General features: G+C 38.2%; 1 protein-coding gene across 1 annotated transcript; it reads left to right on the top strand.

Moving 5' to 3' along the window:
* Positions 1 to 3062: 3062 nt before the first annotated feature.
* Positions 3063 to 5911, top strand: LOC147843412 (uncharacterized). The gene is made up of 3 exons (XM_087256244.1): positions 3063 to 3847; positions 3940 to 4042; positions 5289 to 5911. The coding sequence occupies exons 1-3, from the start codon at positions 3534 to 3536 to the stop codon at positions 5814 to 5816; spliced, it is 945 nt and encodes a 314-aa protein (XP_087112370.1). The 5' UTR covers positions 3063 to 3533; the 3' UTR covers positions 5817 to 5911.
* The last annotated feature ends 11653 nt before the right edge of the window (positions 5912 to 17564 follow it).

Here is a 17564-nt window from a genome sequence, read left to right as displayed (position 1 = left end):
AATTTAGGAGAAGTTGATGAATTGACTTGTAAATCCAGTAAAACATCAAAATTTCCTTACTTGCTCAGAAAAAAAATACACAAGTGCACTTTTTTGATAAATCAAGATTCAAGGGTTCACACTTGGCTGATGATTGATTATAAGCAAGTTTGGCATGCTGTCCCGGAAGAGAGCCCTGAGCTCAAAAGGTCCTTGAGCCCTGGGCTCCCTCCCGTTTGCAGGGCACGAGGGGAGCTTTGAGCTCAGGTAGATCGTGACAACTCCCCCTTTTTGATTTTTTGACTAAAATGATTGCTATGAAGAGATATGCTGTTTAATGAGAGTTTGACTGTAGTGCTAAATTTATATTGATCAATTCACTTGTAGTGCATGTTTTTGGAATATGGGAGGAATACGGAGAACCCGGGGGTAATCCCTCGCGAGCATGGGAAGAACATGCAAACGTCGCACAGAAATGACAGCCGGTCTGTTAAAGGACTAGAACCGGTGACGTTCTTGCTGTGAGGCAACAGTGGTAACCACTGGGCCACCGTGTCACCCTATGAAGGGAAAGGTGGAGGCTCTTTATTGTGGGTTAGGAAGCGTCTGATTGGTAGATCACATAGTTAATGCAGAACCAGCCATGTTCAATCATAGTCACGTGACCCTCTCGACATTTTTCATTCATTCATTCATTCGTTTTCTTGTCGGCTTAGTCCCTTTATTAATCCGGGGTCGCCACAGCGGAATGAACCGCCAACTTATCCAGCAAGTTTTTACGCAGCGGATGCCCTTCCAGCCGCAACCCATCTCTGGAAAACATCCACACACACTCACACACACACTCATACACTACCCAATTCACCTGTACCGCATGTCTTTGGACTGTGGGGGAAACCGGAGCACCCGGATCTGGATTATCTTTTGCTAGACAAACACATGTATAAAATCTAACAGGCATGCCATTTTCAGATAAACTATGCCTTTAAATTGTTTAAAGATTCTCTTTAAACTAACAGTAACCAAACAACAGACATTAAACAAAATTACTAAATACTGTAGTCCACAACAAAGTAGAAACCTGCATGGTCTGCTTACTGCCTAAAAGCAGCACCTGATCACATCAGAAGTAATGTAAATGTATGTTTTAAGCAATGCACTTCTGCAAGACCGCTTCCCCTCAGTTCTGGTGGCAATTCAATAAATCCAACGCTGTTATTCAATTAAATATTTACTAGTGGAATTCAATTAAGTAATAATGATAGATTCAGAAGGGGGACTGAAACATGCTCCCTTCACTTACTCTGCCGTCCGGCGACATTTTCAATTTAATAACTGTCTTTCTTCTCCCCCCTATCTGCCACTCTGCGTGTTATTTATTTGGTGGGAGTGGCAGCTTGGTGGTGATCAGCACACCAATCAGCTGTCTCCGCTTAGTGTATACAAAGCAGGTGTTGCAACACTTCAGCAATGAAAAGGTGAAAAAAAAGCCACGTTAAATGGAAACAAGTGCAATTTCGAAGTGGGGGCAGAGAGCAATCATAATTTTGAATCTTTTTCTTAAGATGTTAGCCAGCACTTTCATTCTTTCTAAAAGTATCTATCAGGCTGGATGTTGAAGTGATGGAGAGACTGCGGCGAGAATGACTGGACAGGAATGCCAATAGCCTCATTACTTGGCACAGCACATTGTAACTGGAAATTGCTTCTTTCAGGTTTTGTTTGCTCTGGCAATTACAATAAACTCTCTGCTTGACACGTTGTTTGCACAGATGTAGAGCATTAATAAACATGAGCGCTAATCTGAATTATTGAACCGCTCCCCATAATTCCGACAATGGATTTCCTGACTCCGATGGATGTAGGGATGAGCGAAGGGAGATGGGCTGACTCTTCGGGACCAAACAGAGGTTTGGGGTCTTATCACATGTGAAATCCTTTTATTGGATGTGCAGACGTGGAGCGCGGCCCCCCTTCAGGTATTCCCCAAGTTTCACAGCCTCCGCTGCGCTCGACCCTTTCCACAATCACACACACACATACGCATTCTCAGACACACTCCCACCACTTGCAAACTCACTCAAGAGAGTGACATTTGTTCTCTAGTTGCCTGTCAAAAGAGGAGAGCAGTGTCTCTGCGTTAACAAGGTAAAGGTTGCAGAGCAGGTGAATTTAAGAGAGTAGGGATTCCAGTTCCTGAGGACACATTTTTTTATGAATGCTCAACATGTTCCTCACTGTCAGAAGTGACAGTTTTGGAACTTGAGGAGTGATGTGACCTCCAGTGAAAGATCCACTTTATTTTAAGTGTCCTTCCCTAATGTGTGCTTACATCAAAATACAAATACAATGTACTTAATGTGTTCATAATTCATTGAAGAACACGTATGGTGCTCTTGAGGTGGGATATGGCGATGGTTGGGGACAGGTTTGGTGGTATGGATAGGTTTAAGGGTGGATAAAGGTGTAAGGGATGGATTTACAGTGTAATTATAAATGTAATTACAGAAATTAAATACAGGTGTAATTACCTGTCCATGTAATCAGTCTTTAACCATCCTCCGGCTGTGTGTGCAATCAGCTGAATCCGGAACAGGTGCGCGTGAGTGGTGCGTGACTGGAGCTGTAGTCCATATAATGGAGGATTTGTAGTTCTATGGCTCTTTACGTGTTTACAAGCAATATACAATGATTAGGTTGCTGGTGATTGTGACAGATCTTAAAACCTCAATCATACTTTGGTAAGTTTTAAGATTATATGTATGTTGTTTAGTGGATAGAAAATAGTGTTAGATCTGAATAAAAATAATACAAGTCTATGGCTATATCGTCTCCACAAAGATAGCTGTACAAACATTTACTTGCTTTATATTTGTTTTTTCATTAGGGACTGAGCACCATAACGGTGCTTCTTCTTCTATTTCTCTGGAACGAATTGCGATTTTGAGGGTCTAAACATGCCCAAAAATTCACAAAACTTTGCACACGCCCCAGAAGTGATGAAAAGTTTCATTTATTATATGTTTCGGAAGTGGCCTTCGAGCTATGTTTCATGCACACGCACAAAAATTGGCACACAGGTCCAGTGGCGGCTGGTCAATAGGGGGCGCTGGGGCGCCGCCCCCCTTCAAGTTAGCCTACTTTAATATGTTAATATTTATTATCACAAATATTAACAAAATAAATTGATTTAATGATAACACTCTACAGTTAGTCATACTAACATTTATTGAAAATAAAAAAAATGTATGAACAATATTTTTTCATATGTGTGCGGGGCGCCGGACTAATGAGTGTCTAGGTAGATACACGAACTTTTGCAATACATGTGATATGACAAAAAGCTCTAATTGGCCCGTTTTAAATTGTCCTTGGGGCGCAGCACTCTGCGCCCCGAACCCGCCCATTTATGTTGTCAGAACGAATCATATTTGTTTTTATATGGTTGGCCTTATGTGATTGGACCATTCCCACTTGGACCTTTCACTTAGCAAGCAGCTCCTCAGTTAACTGACGACTATTAATCATAGTGGAAGCAAGTGCAATTTCTCGAAATGAAGGAAAATTCCGTTGTATCTTTGCAAAGATATCCTTTCACAAGGCGTTTGGATGAAGAAAAAAAAAGAATCAAGGAGCTTGGACCAGATCGACCTTTCTTGCAAATTCAACAGCAGTCAAGTAATCGTGGGCGCGCGCACACTCGGGGCTTTTCCAGCACTTGTTATGACAAACGGAGCTGGCTGGCAGGTTGTGATGTAAGTCATGCCTTTTACTGTTTCCCGTGTTTGCTGTTTGCCGTGAAGGACATCGATTCAGTCCACATCAGGGGGAGCATCCAGCAATTCCAGCAGGACATACAGAAGATCAGGTAGTTGCTGTTTTTTTGTTTTGGATTTATTATGATTATTACTAATATTATTATTATTATTATTATTCATACACTTTCTTATTCCTTTACAGAAATTCTCTCCATTCCCTGGTTGACCAATGCAGTGAAGGTGGTTTTCAACAGAAGAGGCGGCGGTCCCTCAGTCCAGAGGTTCATGAACAGATAGCAGCAGAAGTGAGTTTTTATTTTAATCAAAATAAGTCATTACAAACAAGCTAAACTGTATTGTTTAATTACCTTCTATGGGAACTTGTAAATATCCTTTTCATTGATTTTAAGATAAAAATAATAATAGAGCAATTCCCTGCAAATGTTAACCTTTTCATGAAAAAAATTAAGTTCTCAACAAAATACCGAAACTGTTTCTGTGTTTTTTGTGTGTGTGTAAGCAAGTATTTTACAGTACTTTAGCCATACTCAAATGTCTCTGTCAATGTTTTTAAATTTTTTTATTTATTTACCCAAGTCACATGAAAGGCAATTTCACATCCGTCACACCCATAATACAGAGGTGTCAAATCCATAACTAAGCTTATTCCTCATAAATGAAAAATTATCAAATAAAATCAATCATGTTTGTTTTATAGAAGAAAAAAAACTCTTAACCTCCTGCTTAGCATTATTTTGGGGGGTTTTGCAGTTTAACAGACAGAATTTCTACTAGGCCTGTTGTATACTGCAAACTCACAGACTTTTTTTAGTTACATCCATAACTCCTTTGTTTATTTTCCTCATTTAAAGTACAAAACATGTTTACAGATTGATATTAAGCTGATCTTATAGCTACGTGGTCAGTAGTTTTGGAAAATATAAACAGATATTTCAATATAATGTTAACATACTTTCTCTGTGAATTTATGTTTTGAGTTTTTACTGCAAATGCCACATCCATAATGCTGGAACTGCTCAATAATAATTTGAGGAGTAATAATATTGTAGTCACCAAAACATTTACCCAGAGATAGTAAATGAAACAATACAGTTTAATTTGTTGCAAGCACACTGGCTTGTTTATATGATACAATGACCAGGTCTTTTTCAAATAGGAGTCTTTAAGTGTCTCATTATAGAAGCATTATATAAAAATAGTTGATAAGAATTTTGAATCTAAGTGTTGTTGATTTATAAGCTGGGAATAGTGGGCTGTATAAAACTATGATAAATGTAAATGCATTTTTATGACTAGGTGATCTTCTTAAACGTATATACTCTTTAAACTATTATCTAAAATGATTTGTTATTCTTAAGTTTCTTCTAGTGGAGCTTGACATGTTTACTAAGAATGAATGTGTTTATGAGGTTTTGAGAAAGTATGAATTTAACCACTACAACTGGTCTGCCTTTATAACTCAACCTGGTTATTTTAATGTAGCAGTTGAAATTGACACATAATTACATCATTTTTGTCTTTATCCTTTAGGTCTGTGATACCATACTCACACACACACTGGAGCGGTTCTCCTTCACAGACCACCTCGTTAGTGCCACATTGTTGCAGGCAGACAGGTTTGAGCAGTATACAGTAGCTTTTCCAGAAGATGCACTTAGCAGGACTCTGAAAGCCTATCCTGTGCTCGATGGAAGTAAGCTAAAGACAGAGCTCAGTCTCATCTACTCCAAGGATGAGTTCAGAGCCTGTTGTGGTGCTTTGGACCTACTCCAGCTGTTTATGGAGAACAATCTTGAGGAAGTCTTTTCAGAGACTGTAACTCTCCTAAAGATTCTGGTAACTACGCCTATGACCACAGCAGAAGCTGAGAGGTGCTTCTCAACTTTGAAAAGAATAAAAACTTTTCTGAGAAACAGCATGACCCAAGAGAGGCTGAATGCATTGGCCATGCTGTCAATAGAGAAGAGACTAGTGACTGAGATGACTGACTTCAACCAAAAGGTCATTGAGAAATTTGCAAGCCAGAAAGAAAGGAGAGCAAAATTTATTTTCAAGTAGTGCTACTGGCCAGTGATTAGGCAACATCTATGTGTGTCTGTGCGTGTGTTTATTGATTACTTCATTACTGATAATAAACCTAAATTGAACTAAAATTTTCTGATTTATGAAGCATTTGTTGTATGCTTTAGTCATATTTTTGTTTTTTCATACATCACCTGATAAATGGCTTTTACACTGTTGCATTACCAACCGTTAGGTCAGTTCTGGTGTTTGCGCCCCCCCACATTTTTTTAGCACCAGCCGCCACTGCACAGGTCAAACATACTAATAGCTACAAAAAAAGTCTCTTGCAGTGAAATCTCAAACCCAACTGGAAGTTGGTTATTTTTAACTTCCTACACCGAAAAAGTGCCATTTTTGCTACATCCAGGCGTTGTTTTCTAAAAAACTCCTCCTAGGGATTTCATCAGATCAACATCAAAATTGGATATCGCTATCTAAAGGCCATGGCGATGGTAAATTGCGAAGATCTCGAATTTTCGTCAAATTGGGTCTCCGTGGCAGCCTCTTAAACTATAACGATTCACCACAAAACAGGAAGTTGTCATAACTCATGCATTCTCCGACCTGCCTCAAAATTTACATGTTTGATAACAGTTCTGACCTGAACACGTTTACATGCCAATATCCACTTACAGTTATAGTGCCACCTGCTGTCAACAGGAAATTATATGTTTTACAGTGTAACAAACTTCTCTTACAAATGTTAACACATCGAATCCATGTTCCATTAGTTTAGTCCAAAGTACTTTCTGATGCTAAATTGAGAAGATCTAGAGTTTTCGACGAAGGGCGTGTTCGTCACAGACTGAAAAAAATCAGTGCTTCGTCATGGAGCAGGAAGTACTTGTAACTCAGCCACACAACGTCTTTTCTGCCTGAAAAACCACAGGTTTGATGAGATTACTCTTCTGAATACATCTACATGCCAATATTGAGTCACAGTCATAGAGCCACCTGCTGACAGAAGGAAGTTTGGCTTATAACTCAGCCACACAATGTCTGACCTGCCTGAAAATTCACATGTTCCATAAGATTCCTCTCCTAAAGACATGTTCATGCCAATATTGAGTTACAGTCATAGCACCACCTACTGACAGGAGGAAGTTTAGCATAAATCTGTGATTTTCTCAGGTTTTGTATATATATTAGCTTAAATTAATATTGTTCTCTGTCATCCTGAGCTTAAATTAATACTGTTCTCTGTCATCCTGAGGCCACCGGGTGGCGGTTAGCTCGTGTGCGAGGTCCCAGTCATCGCTGCTTGCAACTTTAATTACATCTTATTTTGCAGGAGAGCACTTTTTAAAGTGCATGGCAGTAATTGAACAAATACCTGTTGGCATTCACCATTGTCTGACGAATTTGATTACTATTTGAATTTGTATTTCAAAATTTCTGGGAGGATAAAAAATTCTTTCAGAGAAGCATTCCTTCCACATGTCATTCCATGTGGGACTTACATAATGACACTTATCTGGATGACACCAAATAATGTCCTCTCTAACTAGCAAGAATAGCCATGATATTGCATGTCTAATGACATGAGTTCAGCCTCTCACTTTTTTTTCTCCCATCCATCTCTATTCCTGTCCCTCTCTCCTGTTCTTCTGTTGTAGTAATTGTAAGAGCCTGTTCAGGAGTCACAATGCCTAACAGTAATCAAAGTACTGACAAAAGGCTTCTTTCATTCTTTGCCTGGTTTTGTGTATATTATTATATGTTTCCATTTCACCAGCATGTCTTAAAGTCGAGAAGTGCCGTGCTGTAATTTCGCATTGAATAAGATACCACTGATCAAAGTCACCAGGAGTCTGTTTGATACCTTAGAATAGCCAGCCCTCCCTCTGTTATGCCTTTTGAACATCTTAGGCCTCTTAAGAGAGAATGAGAGAGAGAGAGAGAGAGAGAGAAAGAGAGTCTTCTCCTGCATTCCTCTTGTAGATATTCCCTCTGCTACCAACACAGTAAGCTGAATCCTCAGTCTTTTAGAACAGGAAACAGTGAAGCTAAAGACTTGTTCACATACTGTATTTCTTATGTGACCCTAAAATGGCATTAATAGGTTGTTAAACTCAGAGTTTTGTCCAGTGCCTCTGACTTCTGGCATTGACAAACCACATTAACCTTTAGAACTGTACATTGACTCTTTTTCAGTCCATTCTCTGTAAACTCTGGAGATATTGGGGCAAGTAAAATAAGCAGTTTCTCAAATACTTAAACCAGCAAATACATTAAATTCCATGCTCAAAGTTGCTTAAATCATATTTCTACTTGTGATGGTCAGTTTGAATGTTTGGAGGTCTTCTTGACCATGTCTACACAGCTAAGTGCTTTAAGTTGCTGCTATGTGATTGGCTGATATCTTATTTGTGCTAACAAGCAGTCGAAAAGGTAATGTACGATATTTACAAGGGGACCACGGACTACTCTTTCTTTCCACAAGCTTTTAGAGCCCTCAACTACAAACATAATTTTCTGAAATATTATCGACAATCCCTCTCACCCTCTCCTGCCACCACACCATATGAATACCCCAAAACATTATGCAATTGTGAGCATGCCTCACACAGGTGAGTGGGCTTGACAAACCACCTGTGGAAAACACGCTTTCATCTCTCTGACACTTTAACAGACCCCTGCACCACTTTACACATTTGTACCTGATACTTTCTTAAAATGAATTCATATCTCTTTAAGAATTTTATGCAGTTCTGAGAGTGCCTCATACAGGAGAGTGGGCTTGACAAACCATCTGTAGAAAACACACACTTTGATCTCTCTGACACTTGGATGCTGTGTTCACACCAGACGCAGCACGCAAGAATAAATCGCTATTCACGTGTAAAAAGACCAGTGAATTAAAAATTCACTTCATTCGCTCATAGTTCATAGTTACTTCACATTAGAAGCAGATTCATGCCATGGGCAGGGCTTTTGTCTGCCCGGTGACTCTAGCTTTGTTGCTAAATGCCTGACATGGATGTTATTGAGGTAATAGCTGTGCTTTACGTGCTTTATGGAGGCTGAAAAATAGCATATTCATTTGGCACCATGCCTGAGTCTACTAGATCCTTTCAGAAATGTACCCACCCCTGTGAGTTCATCAACTCCTTCAGAAACAATATCTGTATGATGGAGGCTTCAAGGGTGCTTCAGACTGAGCCGAGCCCAGTTTGATGAAATGTTGTCTAGTGTCAACAAGAGGATTTCCCCTCGGGACACCAACAACAGGCACTACGTCACAATCACTCCCCTGCAAGAGCAAACTCATGATTGGTTACAGTGGCACGAATGTGCGCTGATGTTCAGGTTTTCCAACTCAAGCGGTTCACTTAATGCGTGCAAAATGGTCTCACACCACCTCAAGCCTCTTTCACACTACAAGCAACTCGCAGCTACGCAATGGAGAGTGAGCTACTTCCAGCAACCTTTCTCTATGCGAGCGACAGCGACTGTGGGCGACCAGATAGGTGTGTCAAGCAACATGACAAAGTTGAAAATCCTTCCACTTTATACAAATGAATGGTGACTTTCTTGAGCGTCAGTCAATTAGAGCAGCAGTAGACCTTGCGTGATCCTCTCTCTGCTTACTCAAGGCTGGCTGTATTCTAGGTGCTGGAGACCTACACACCCCTGTTTTCAGCAGGTCGACACCCAAAGCGATAGGCAGCTACAAAGTCGCTGCTAGTTTGAATGAAGCATCATTAACATAAATTGCATCTTTTGTGCCACCTCATTTGTGTAAATTGTGCCGCAGGATGTCAATTTGTGTCTTTGCATTGACTTAACATGTAAATCACTCGCGCCTGATGCTTTATCCACGTCTGGTGTGAACGCAGCATAAAAACACCTGCACTAGTTTGTACATTTGTGCCAGACGCTTTCTTAAAATCACTCCATATCTCTATAAAATTATAACTCAGATCTGAGTAAACAAACCACCTGTAGAAAACACTTTAACAGACATCTACACCAGTTTACACATTTGCACCAGAGGTTTTCTTTAAGTTACTTCACAAAAGCATGATGCAGAGCTGAGTGTGGCTCACAGGTGAGTGGCCTTGATAAACCATCTGTGGAAAACACACTCTTTCATGTCTCTGACACTTTAACAGAAATCTGCACCAGTTTGCACATTTGCGCCAGACACTTTCTTTAAAAAAGTAAATCTCCATATCTCCATATCATATGTTGCCAAAGTTCTTCTCGATTTAGTTTGTCTCAGTTTGTTCTGTTTCTTCGACAGACTGGATGATGATAAGATCAGATCTCTGTGTGAGCACTGCCTGTTGTCATACTCCTTGTGCAGATAATTAATGTCAAAAGTAATGTTTGGAAATGTGAATTAAATGTTGGTTTAAATACTAGTGGCCTATACAAATAAATATCAAACAAAAGAGATATATCTTAAATAAAAAAATAAAATAAAAAATTAAATATATATATATATATATATATATATATATATATATATATATATATATATATATATATATAAATATATATATATATATATATATATATATATATATATATATATATATATATATATATATATATATATATATATATATATATATACATTATTTTATCTTATTATTTTATTCTATTTTTGTAGCTGATAAAACACCAATTTAATTTGACAAAATTTACAGTGTATCAGTATTAAACGAAAAACATATTGAACAAAAACAGCACAGAATCACCTCCCAGATAGCAAAGTTCATGTGGCTCAAATCCGGCCCACACCAAACACTTACATCTGGACCACATACCACATGGAATGATGGGTGGTACACTCCTGTTTGCTAGATCTGGGCCACTATTAAGCTATAGCAATACAACATATCGGCTATAATTTAACCAATTGAACCAGAAATGACCCTATTCTGGGCCATGTTTACTTTTTGTTTTGGCCCAGATCTGGCACACACCTGACACCTACATCCAACCCATATAGCCAAAGTTTACTGTGCCGAATATTTGCCAAAAGGGGCCCACATACGTATTAGGATAACTGGGCCACATTTACCATATAACATTTGGCCCACTTTAGGCTTATATCTACATTAGCCAAAGCTTACTCTACCAAATAATTGCCAAAAGTGGCCCACATATATGTTTTTTAATAAATGGGCCACATTTGCACCGTGAGCCACTTTGGCCATATTTTTGGCAACTGTGGCCCATATTTGTCATTTGGGCCAAATTTACCATTGTCCACATGGGCCAAATCTTTGTCTTAAATGGCCCATATATGAATTAAAATCTTTGGCAAACTTTTTTCATTTTACAGGTGGGCCACTTCAGGCTCATATTCATTATGTCTAGTACAAAAGAAAACCACCAGTGCCCCATAACTGATTAAAGTGGCCCACATGTGTATGCTATCTGGGTTTTTTTCTTCTTCTGCTTTTGCTAATGTTGAACAACATTGATGAGACTGTAATCAAGCTATTAGTTTGGATTAGCCTTGTGCGTCCTGTGCGACCTCTTTTAAAGTATATTTTGTGTGCGATCGTGGCTATGGAGCATTATTATGGCTCTCTTTATTGAATCAGACACTGGATTCAGTTTGTCAACAGTAGCCGTGTTTACTCTAGTGCAGGCAGCATTGGCTCATTACTCTCATATGGATTTTTCTTCCTTTTTGTTTACTGTGTAACTTAATACGTACATTAGAAGTTATTTGTCTGCACCTGGCTCAGTCATCGCTTCACCATGTGACTCTGAAAGAATCTCATTACAGTAATGAGAGACTTTGTGCTGATGTGCAAAACATGTCAAAACCGGCAAACAGAAGAGTAAACAACTTGAGCAACTGTAAACAGAATGTCCGTAGTTAAAAAGCAAATAATGATTTCACCTGTTTCTACAACAATTATGTCACAATTACAATTGATCGATGTAGTGAATTGTTAAGTGTTTTTTTTATTTTTCTTTCTTTCAGTATATTTGCTGATAATTCATCTGGATATATTGAATGATTAATGGCAGTACTTTTGGATGCAGTAGGTAATGCCATGATTTTCTCTGCATGTTGAGTAATGGTTACACTTTATTTGCATTTTCTTCACCAGCTGATCACTTAAAGATCAAAAGATGGAGTGCAAAATCATTTCACAGATCCATAGCTTGTCAAAGCATTAGAAACACAGATCCTATGTTCATGTTGTGTTTATGATATGTGTAGTAATTATTAATTGTCATTATTATTATTATTATTATTATTATTATTATTATTGTTGTTGATGTTGTTGTTGTTGTTGTTGTTGTTATTAATGTTGTTGTTTTTCTCTACATTTTATAAATTCACATATTGTAAAAGATACAATACAGTTATTATTATTAACATTGTTATTATAGTGACATTTAAAGGCCTAACTAGGTTAATTAGGTTAGCTAAGCAGTTAAGGGTTAGGCAAGTTATTGTATAAAGAAAAAAACAGCTTAAAGGGGCTAATAATTTTGACCCTAAAATGTTTTTTTTTTTAAATTAAAAACTGCTTTTATTCTGGTCTAAATAAAACAAATAAGACTTTCTCCAGAAGAAAAAATATTATTAGACACACTATGAAAATTTCCTTGCTCTATTAAACATCATTTGGGAAATATTTAAAAAAAGAAAAAAAAATCAAAGGGTGTCAAATAATTCTGACTTCAACTGTATATAAAGCAATACAATACATTCTCCATTTATATGCTTTAAATTTGAACCTTTCAAATTCCACAATGGTTTAAATGAATCTCAAATCTTTGTAGTGGTGTGCCAAAAAAAATAAATAAATAAATAAAATAAATAAAACTCTCATACCTCATATAAAATAAATGAAAAACAAAACAGCTCATATAATATTTATAAAATCCCCACTTCTGAGGCTAAGCATCATCATTTTCTGAAGGCCAGGCACCTCCTTTTACCACCAATTTGTTTACTAGAAATAAGCAATATTTCGAGCCCCTGTTTCACTGAAAATGCCAAATTAACTGGACACACCAACAACAAATAAACAAAAAAATTTTCAAATTACAGTTCAACCACTTCCAAAATAAAAAAGAGAGAGATTCGCCCAATGAGCGAAGTAGAGTCTGAAGACACAGCACATAAGTCATCAGGGAGGAGGTAATTTATTTTCCCTGCGTTTAATATGTCACAGCCCAATGCCTGTGTGTCTGTGGTGTTGGAGCTGCTTGGCACGGGCCTCTGTCGAACCCGACTGCCTCCTCCACTGATACCTGTGGTGTTCTTCATGGTTCAGGGGCTCCTAATTTAAATAGGAAGTTGCACATATTTCACAGAAACACTGGGAGCTCCTTTAACACAGGATGGGGCAGATGATGTACTGCCGCATGACGTTTGGATGATCCCTCCCAAATGTGCAGGAGAGGGTCACGGATCAGAGCGGACGGAGGTAGAGAGCGGCTACAAATGGCGAGGCATGCTGCTAGCCGGCAGGAGCGTGTTGATGGGCCATAGAAACACTGGGAGAGACGACGGTTATTCACTCTCCAGGCAATCGAATGTGTTCTTGCTTTAGTTAGACTGGAGTTGAAGACTTTTACTGTGTTTGGCCGGATATGAGGAATTTAAAAATGCTGCAAATAAATGTGTGATGACAATGAGCAATCAATTTTTTAAAACACGTTTTGGTCACATTTATTTTAATGTACGATTCTCAAATCAAATCGAATCACTTTTATTGTCACATCATCAGCACCACGTGTGCTATGATGAGTGAAAAGCTTTGGTGCTGGCTCCAGACAGTACAAAATACAGATAGTGCAAATACAACGACAGTGCAAAATACAACAGCATACTCCAAAAAAAAAACAGGACATGTAAAATTGACAGCGATATGTACAAGGAGTTTGCAACACGGCGGCCATGCTCGGCGCCATCTTGATGACGTATTCTTGCTATTAACAAACTGTTGGGGATGTTTTCTTCCACTCTGGGGTGGTTTCGAGTCTTAATTTGGCCATAACGTTTTCTGTTTTTTAGCTAGAAGAACATTTTTTGGTGGCAAATCTTATTTTGACACATTGACAACTCAACAATACACTTTGGGCAAATTTACCACCCTTTCATTTATGTTCAGGTTTAAAACATTAATGAAACTGCTGTAAATATGTTTTAGATAAATATATTTTAAATTTGATTTGTGTAAATCTGTTAATCAACCTGGCGAGGCAGTGGTGCAGTAGGTAGTGCTGTCGCCTCACAGCAAGAAGGTCGCTGGGTCACTGGTTGGCATTTCTGTGTGGAGTTTGCATGTTCTCCCTGCCTTTGCGTAGGTTTCCTCCGGGTGCTCTGGTTTCCCCCACACTCAAAAGACATGCGGTACAGGTGAATCGGGTAGGCTAAATTGTCCATAGTGTATGAATGTGTGTGTGGATGTTTCCCAGAGATGGGTTGTGGCTGGAAGGGCATCCGCTAAAAACTTGCTGGATAAGTTGGCGGTTCATGCCGTTGTGGTGACCCCGGATTAATAAAGGGACTAAGCCGACAAGAAAATGAATGAATGAATGAATGATTGAATGTTAATCAACCTCAGCCCTGATCAAAACTACTAATTGTTTTTTTTTTTTTTTTTGTAATTACAGAATTTTAACTCTTTATATGCCAAGTTCATAAATGATGTTACTGATTTGGTGAATAACACACACAAAATAACTTATTTTCAATAAATTCTGTTATTTTCAATATTTTGACTTACTATATATGGCTGTTTTTGCCACACACTGACTTCCATTATATTGACATTTTTTGATTGCAGTCTTTGATTTCTCAAAAAATAACTTGCGAATTTTTGAGATTTGCAATTATTTATTATTTTTGCTCAATATTTTTTGTTTGCAAAACTTTCTTTTATTTTGTAAGTATATATGGCCCAAGATTGACTCCATACACGACACCATATTATTATGCAGTTTTAAGATGCATATTAATGAAGTAGAACTACTTCACTACTGTTCTTAAGCACTAAAAAGCTGTATCTGTACTCTGTATTGTTTTTTTTCTCCTTCTTCCACATTTACTTCAGTACATATTTTCGATGAGTTTAATACTTTTACTCCGATAGATTTTTATGTGCTGCATCGTTACTCATTTCTAGGGGTGTCAAAATTAGCAATATCAGTTCAGTAATAGATTATTAACCAGTTATTACGTACTGACATCATTTATCTCCTATGCACGATGTTGCAGTACTATGGCGAAGGAGGCGAGGCCGAGTAAATAACAAGTTGGGTATATTTTTATTATATAATGTGATGATATATGAAGCAAATATCGTCCATAACTTTATAACAAAATAGCTGGCCATTTTAGCAGGTCAGAGCAGTAAATTCCTGACCAGCTCTTACTGAAAGATTAAAAAGAGTGGATTTAATCTGCAAAACTTTGCAAAGCGAGTGTACATATGAAAGCACTTTTCAGCTGAAAATTTAATTTGTTTTATTAAAATAAAAAAAATGAAGTTAACTTCATTGTTTGTATAGTTTTTAAAGCACACTTAATTTATAACATACTCACAAACACAAATTTAACTTGTCCTTTCTATAATGATTTATCTCTGCCCAGTATCCCATACTGTATTTCTCCAAAAGAGACGGCATGTTTACAGTATGTGCACACATTTTATAGTTACAAAAGAATTGCAGTTGTACTCAGTCCATAAATGGCAAACGCGTCAACCTCTCACTTTATTCAGAAAATAAAATAGATTAGAAGCCAAACAGAAGCTTCAAACTAAACAGTAATTTCATCATCGGCCCTCTCGTTGTGAGCTAATATTGCACTTTCAAGTTTAGCCGTTTCATTTGAAGCAACTGCACCTAAAATCATTTAAAGGTCCTTTACTCTGGGCTAAAATAGCACAGTAACCCAATCAATAGATTGCACCTTGCCTCATGTGGCACAGATAATCTATTCAGAGCTGTATCTCACTGGGCTCTCAGCTCAGACCAATATTTATCTGAGCTCAGAATCAGCATCATCTCTTATACCCAGCACATGCACAAACACACACACACACACACAAATACACACACACAAATACAAGTACGCCAAGAACCAGCAATGACCTGTGACGCTTGACCTCTGACACTGTGACCTGTTGTCTGATGGCCTATCGATTATGTCTGGGCATTACTAGGAAATTTCTGGACTTTAATTACATTACATTTTATTTAGTGTGTAATATGTTTTTTTGACTGCCACATTTTTTGTTTTATTTTCATGTCCTACTGATTGGAGTGTTCTATAGTAGAGCAGCAATACTAAATCAGGCTTCCCCTCAAGTCCCTTTGGTGGGACCTAGACTTTTCTATTAGGCACAGAGGGCTTGGTTTATGGTACTATATGTTTCCAGGCTTATTGACTATAGAGAAATGAGAGAAAAAACCTTGAGTCGTCTGCTGGGGAATTGTCAAAAGAAACTCGGTAACGCTTTATAACAGGGTTGTATTAGTTAATGTATGTACTACGATGAACAAACAATGAACAACACCTTTATTACCATATTTATTCATCTTTGTTAATGTAAAGTTGCAAATTCTTCATTTTAAGTTAGAGCATTTTAACACACAAGGCTTTTGACCTTAAAAGCCATTTTAAGGTCAAAATTATTAGCCCCTCAAAGCTATTTTTTTATTTCGATAGTCTACAGAACAAACCATCTGTCACGGAACAGAATCAAGGAGAGCTACTGCAGTTTAACACAAGTCTTTTAATAAAGAAAATTCAACCAAGGCAGTTTGTTGTTAAATCAGAACACAGAGCTGGATCTTCACAAACGAAACTTAAAGGGCCATGAAACCCCCTCGTTTCAGCAGGGTGTTTTCACACCTCTACTTTGGAAAAAGCCAGAAAAGTGGGCGTGTCCAACTCTGTTTAGGGGGGAGTGTCGGAGGAATAAAAGAGGCATGGTGTGGGAGTGTCTATTTGGGCACGCGACTGTGTTTACATGGGCATCTGTAGTCGAATTATTTGCCAAATTATTAAATGGTGGACTTTAATTGTCTTTCATTCAGAGAATTCATTCATGTCCCTCGCGACAAACGAGATATTTGATTCGAGGAACTGCTGTAAGCGTGTATTTTTCATGCAATGTTTGATACCGCACGGCGAATGAGAGAAAAAAAAAACTCAGCATTTCCAGGCAACTTGCACACGGCAGATAGCGTCAGAAAGCCGCTTGTGTTATTCCGGTCACAAAATGCGGTAAAAACCCTACACGAGGTTAAAGTTTGGTTGTGGTGCTAACATGTTTACACTCTGTGCAATAGTTTGTTCGATACGAACAAACTGAATAAACAAAGAGCACTGGTCGCTCACTTACCAAATCTGTAGAGACAGGACAATCACCAGCAACTAGAGCCGCGTCTTTATTAAGAGGAGAGTACAAGCGAATCCGGATCTCAGCGTTTGCAGTTTGCAGATGAGAACAGCTCTCAGGTAAACAATGTTCCTCCTTAGACACGTAAGTTATTGTTGTCGAGCGTTGCGTACACTTTTAATCCACACGTGAGTCTGAGCTCTCACAGAGAGAAAATGAAAACAAAACTTAACTGCAGCATATAAACTATAAAAGCAACACTTCACGCTTGTTTTGCCAACACAACGTGGCATCTTTGTCGTCTAAACACTGTGACAGTAATGAATATTAATGAAGTTGCACAATAGAGCGCGCTGATTGGTTTGAACCAAGCCTTACTCATGCATTAATGCATCACACTGTA

Source organism: Danio rerio, chromosome 6 (genome assembly GCF_052040795.2).
Source record: "Danio rerio strain M-AB ecotype USA chromosome 6, GRCz13ab, whole genome shotgun sequence".
NCBI lineage: Eukaryota > Metazoa > Chordata > Actinopteri > Cypriniformes > Danionidae > Danio > Danio rerio.
Note: the sequence above shows the minus strand (reverse complement) of the source record. Positions and strands in the feature narration are given on the sequence as shown.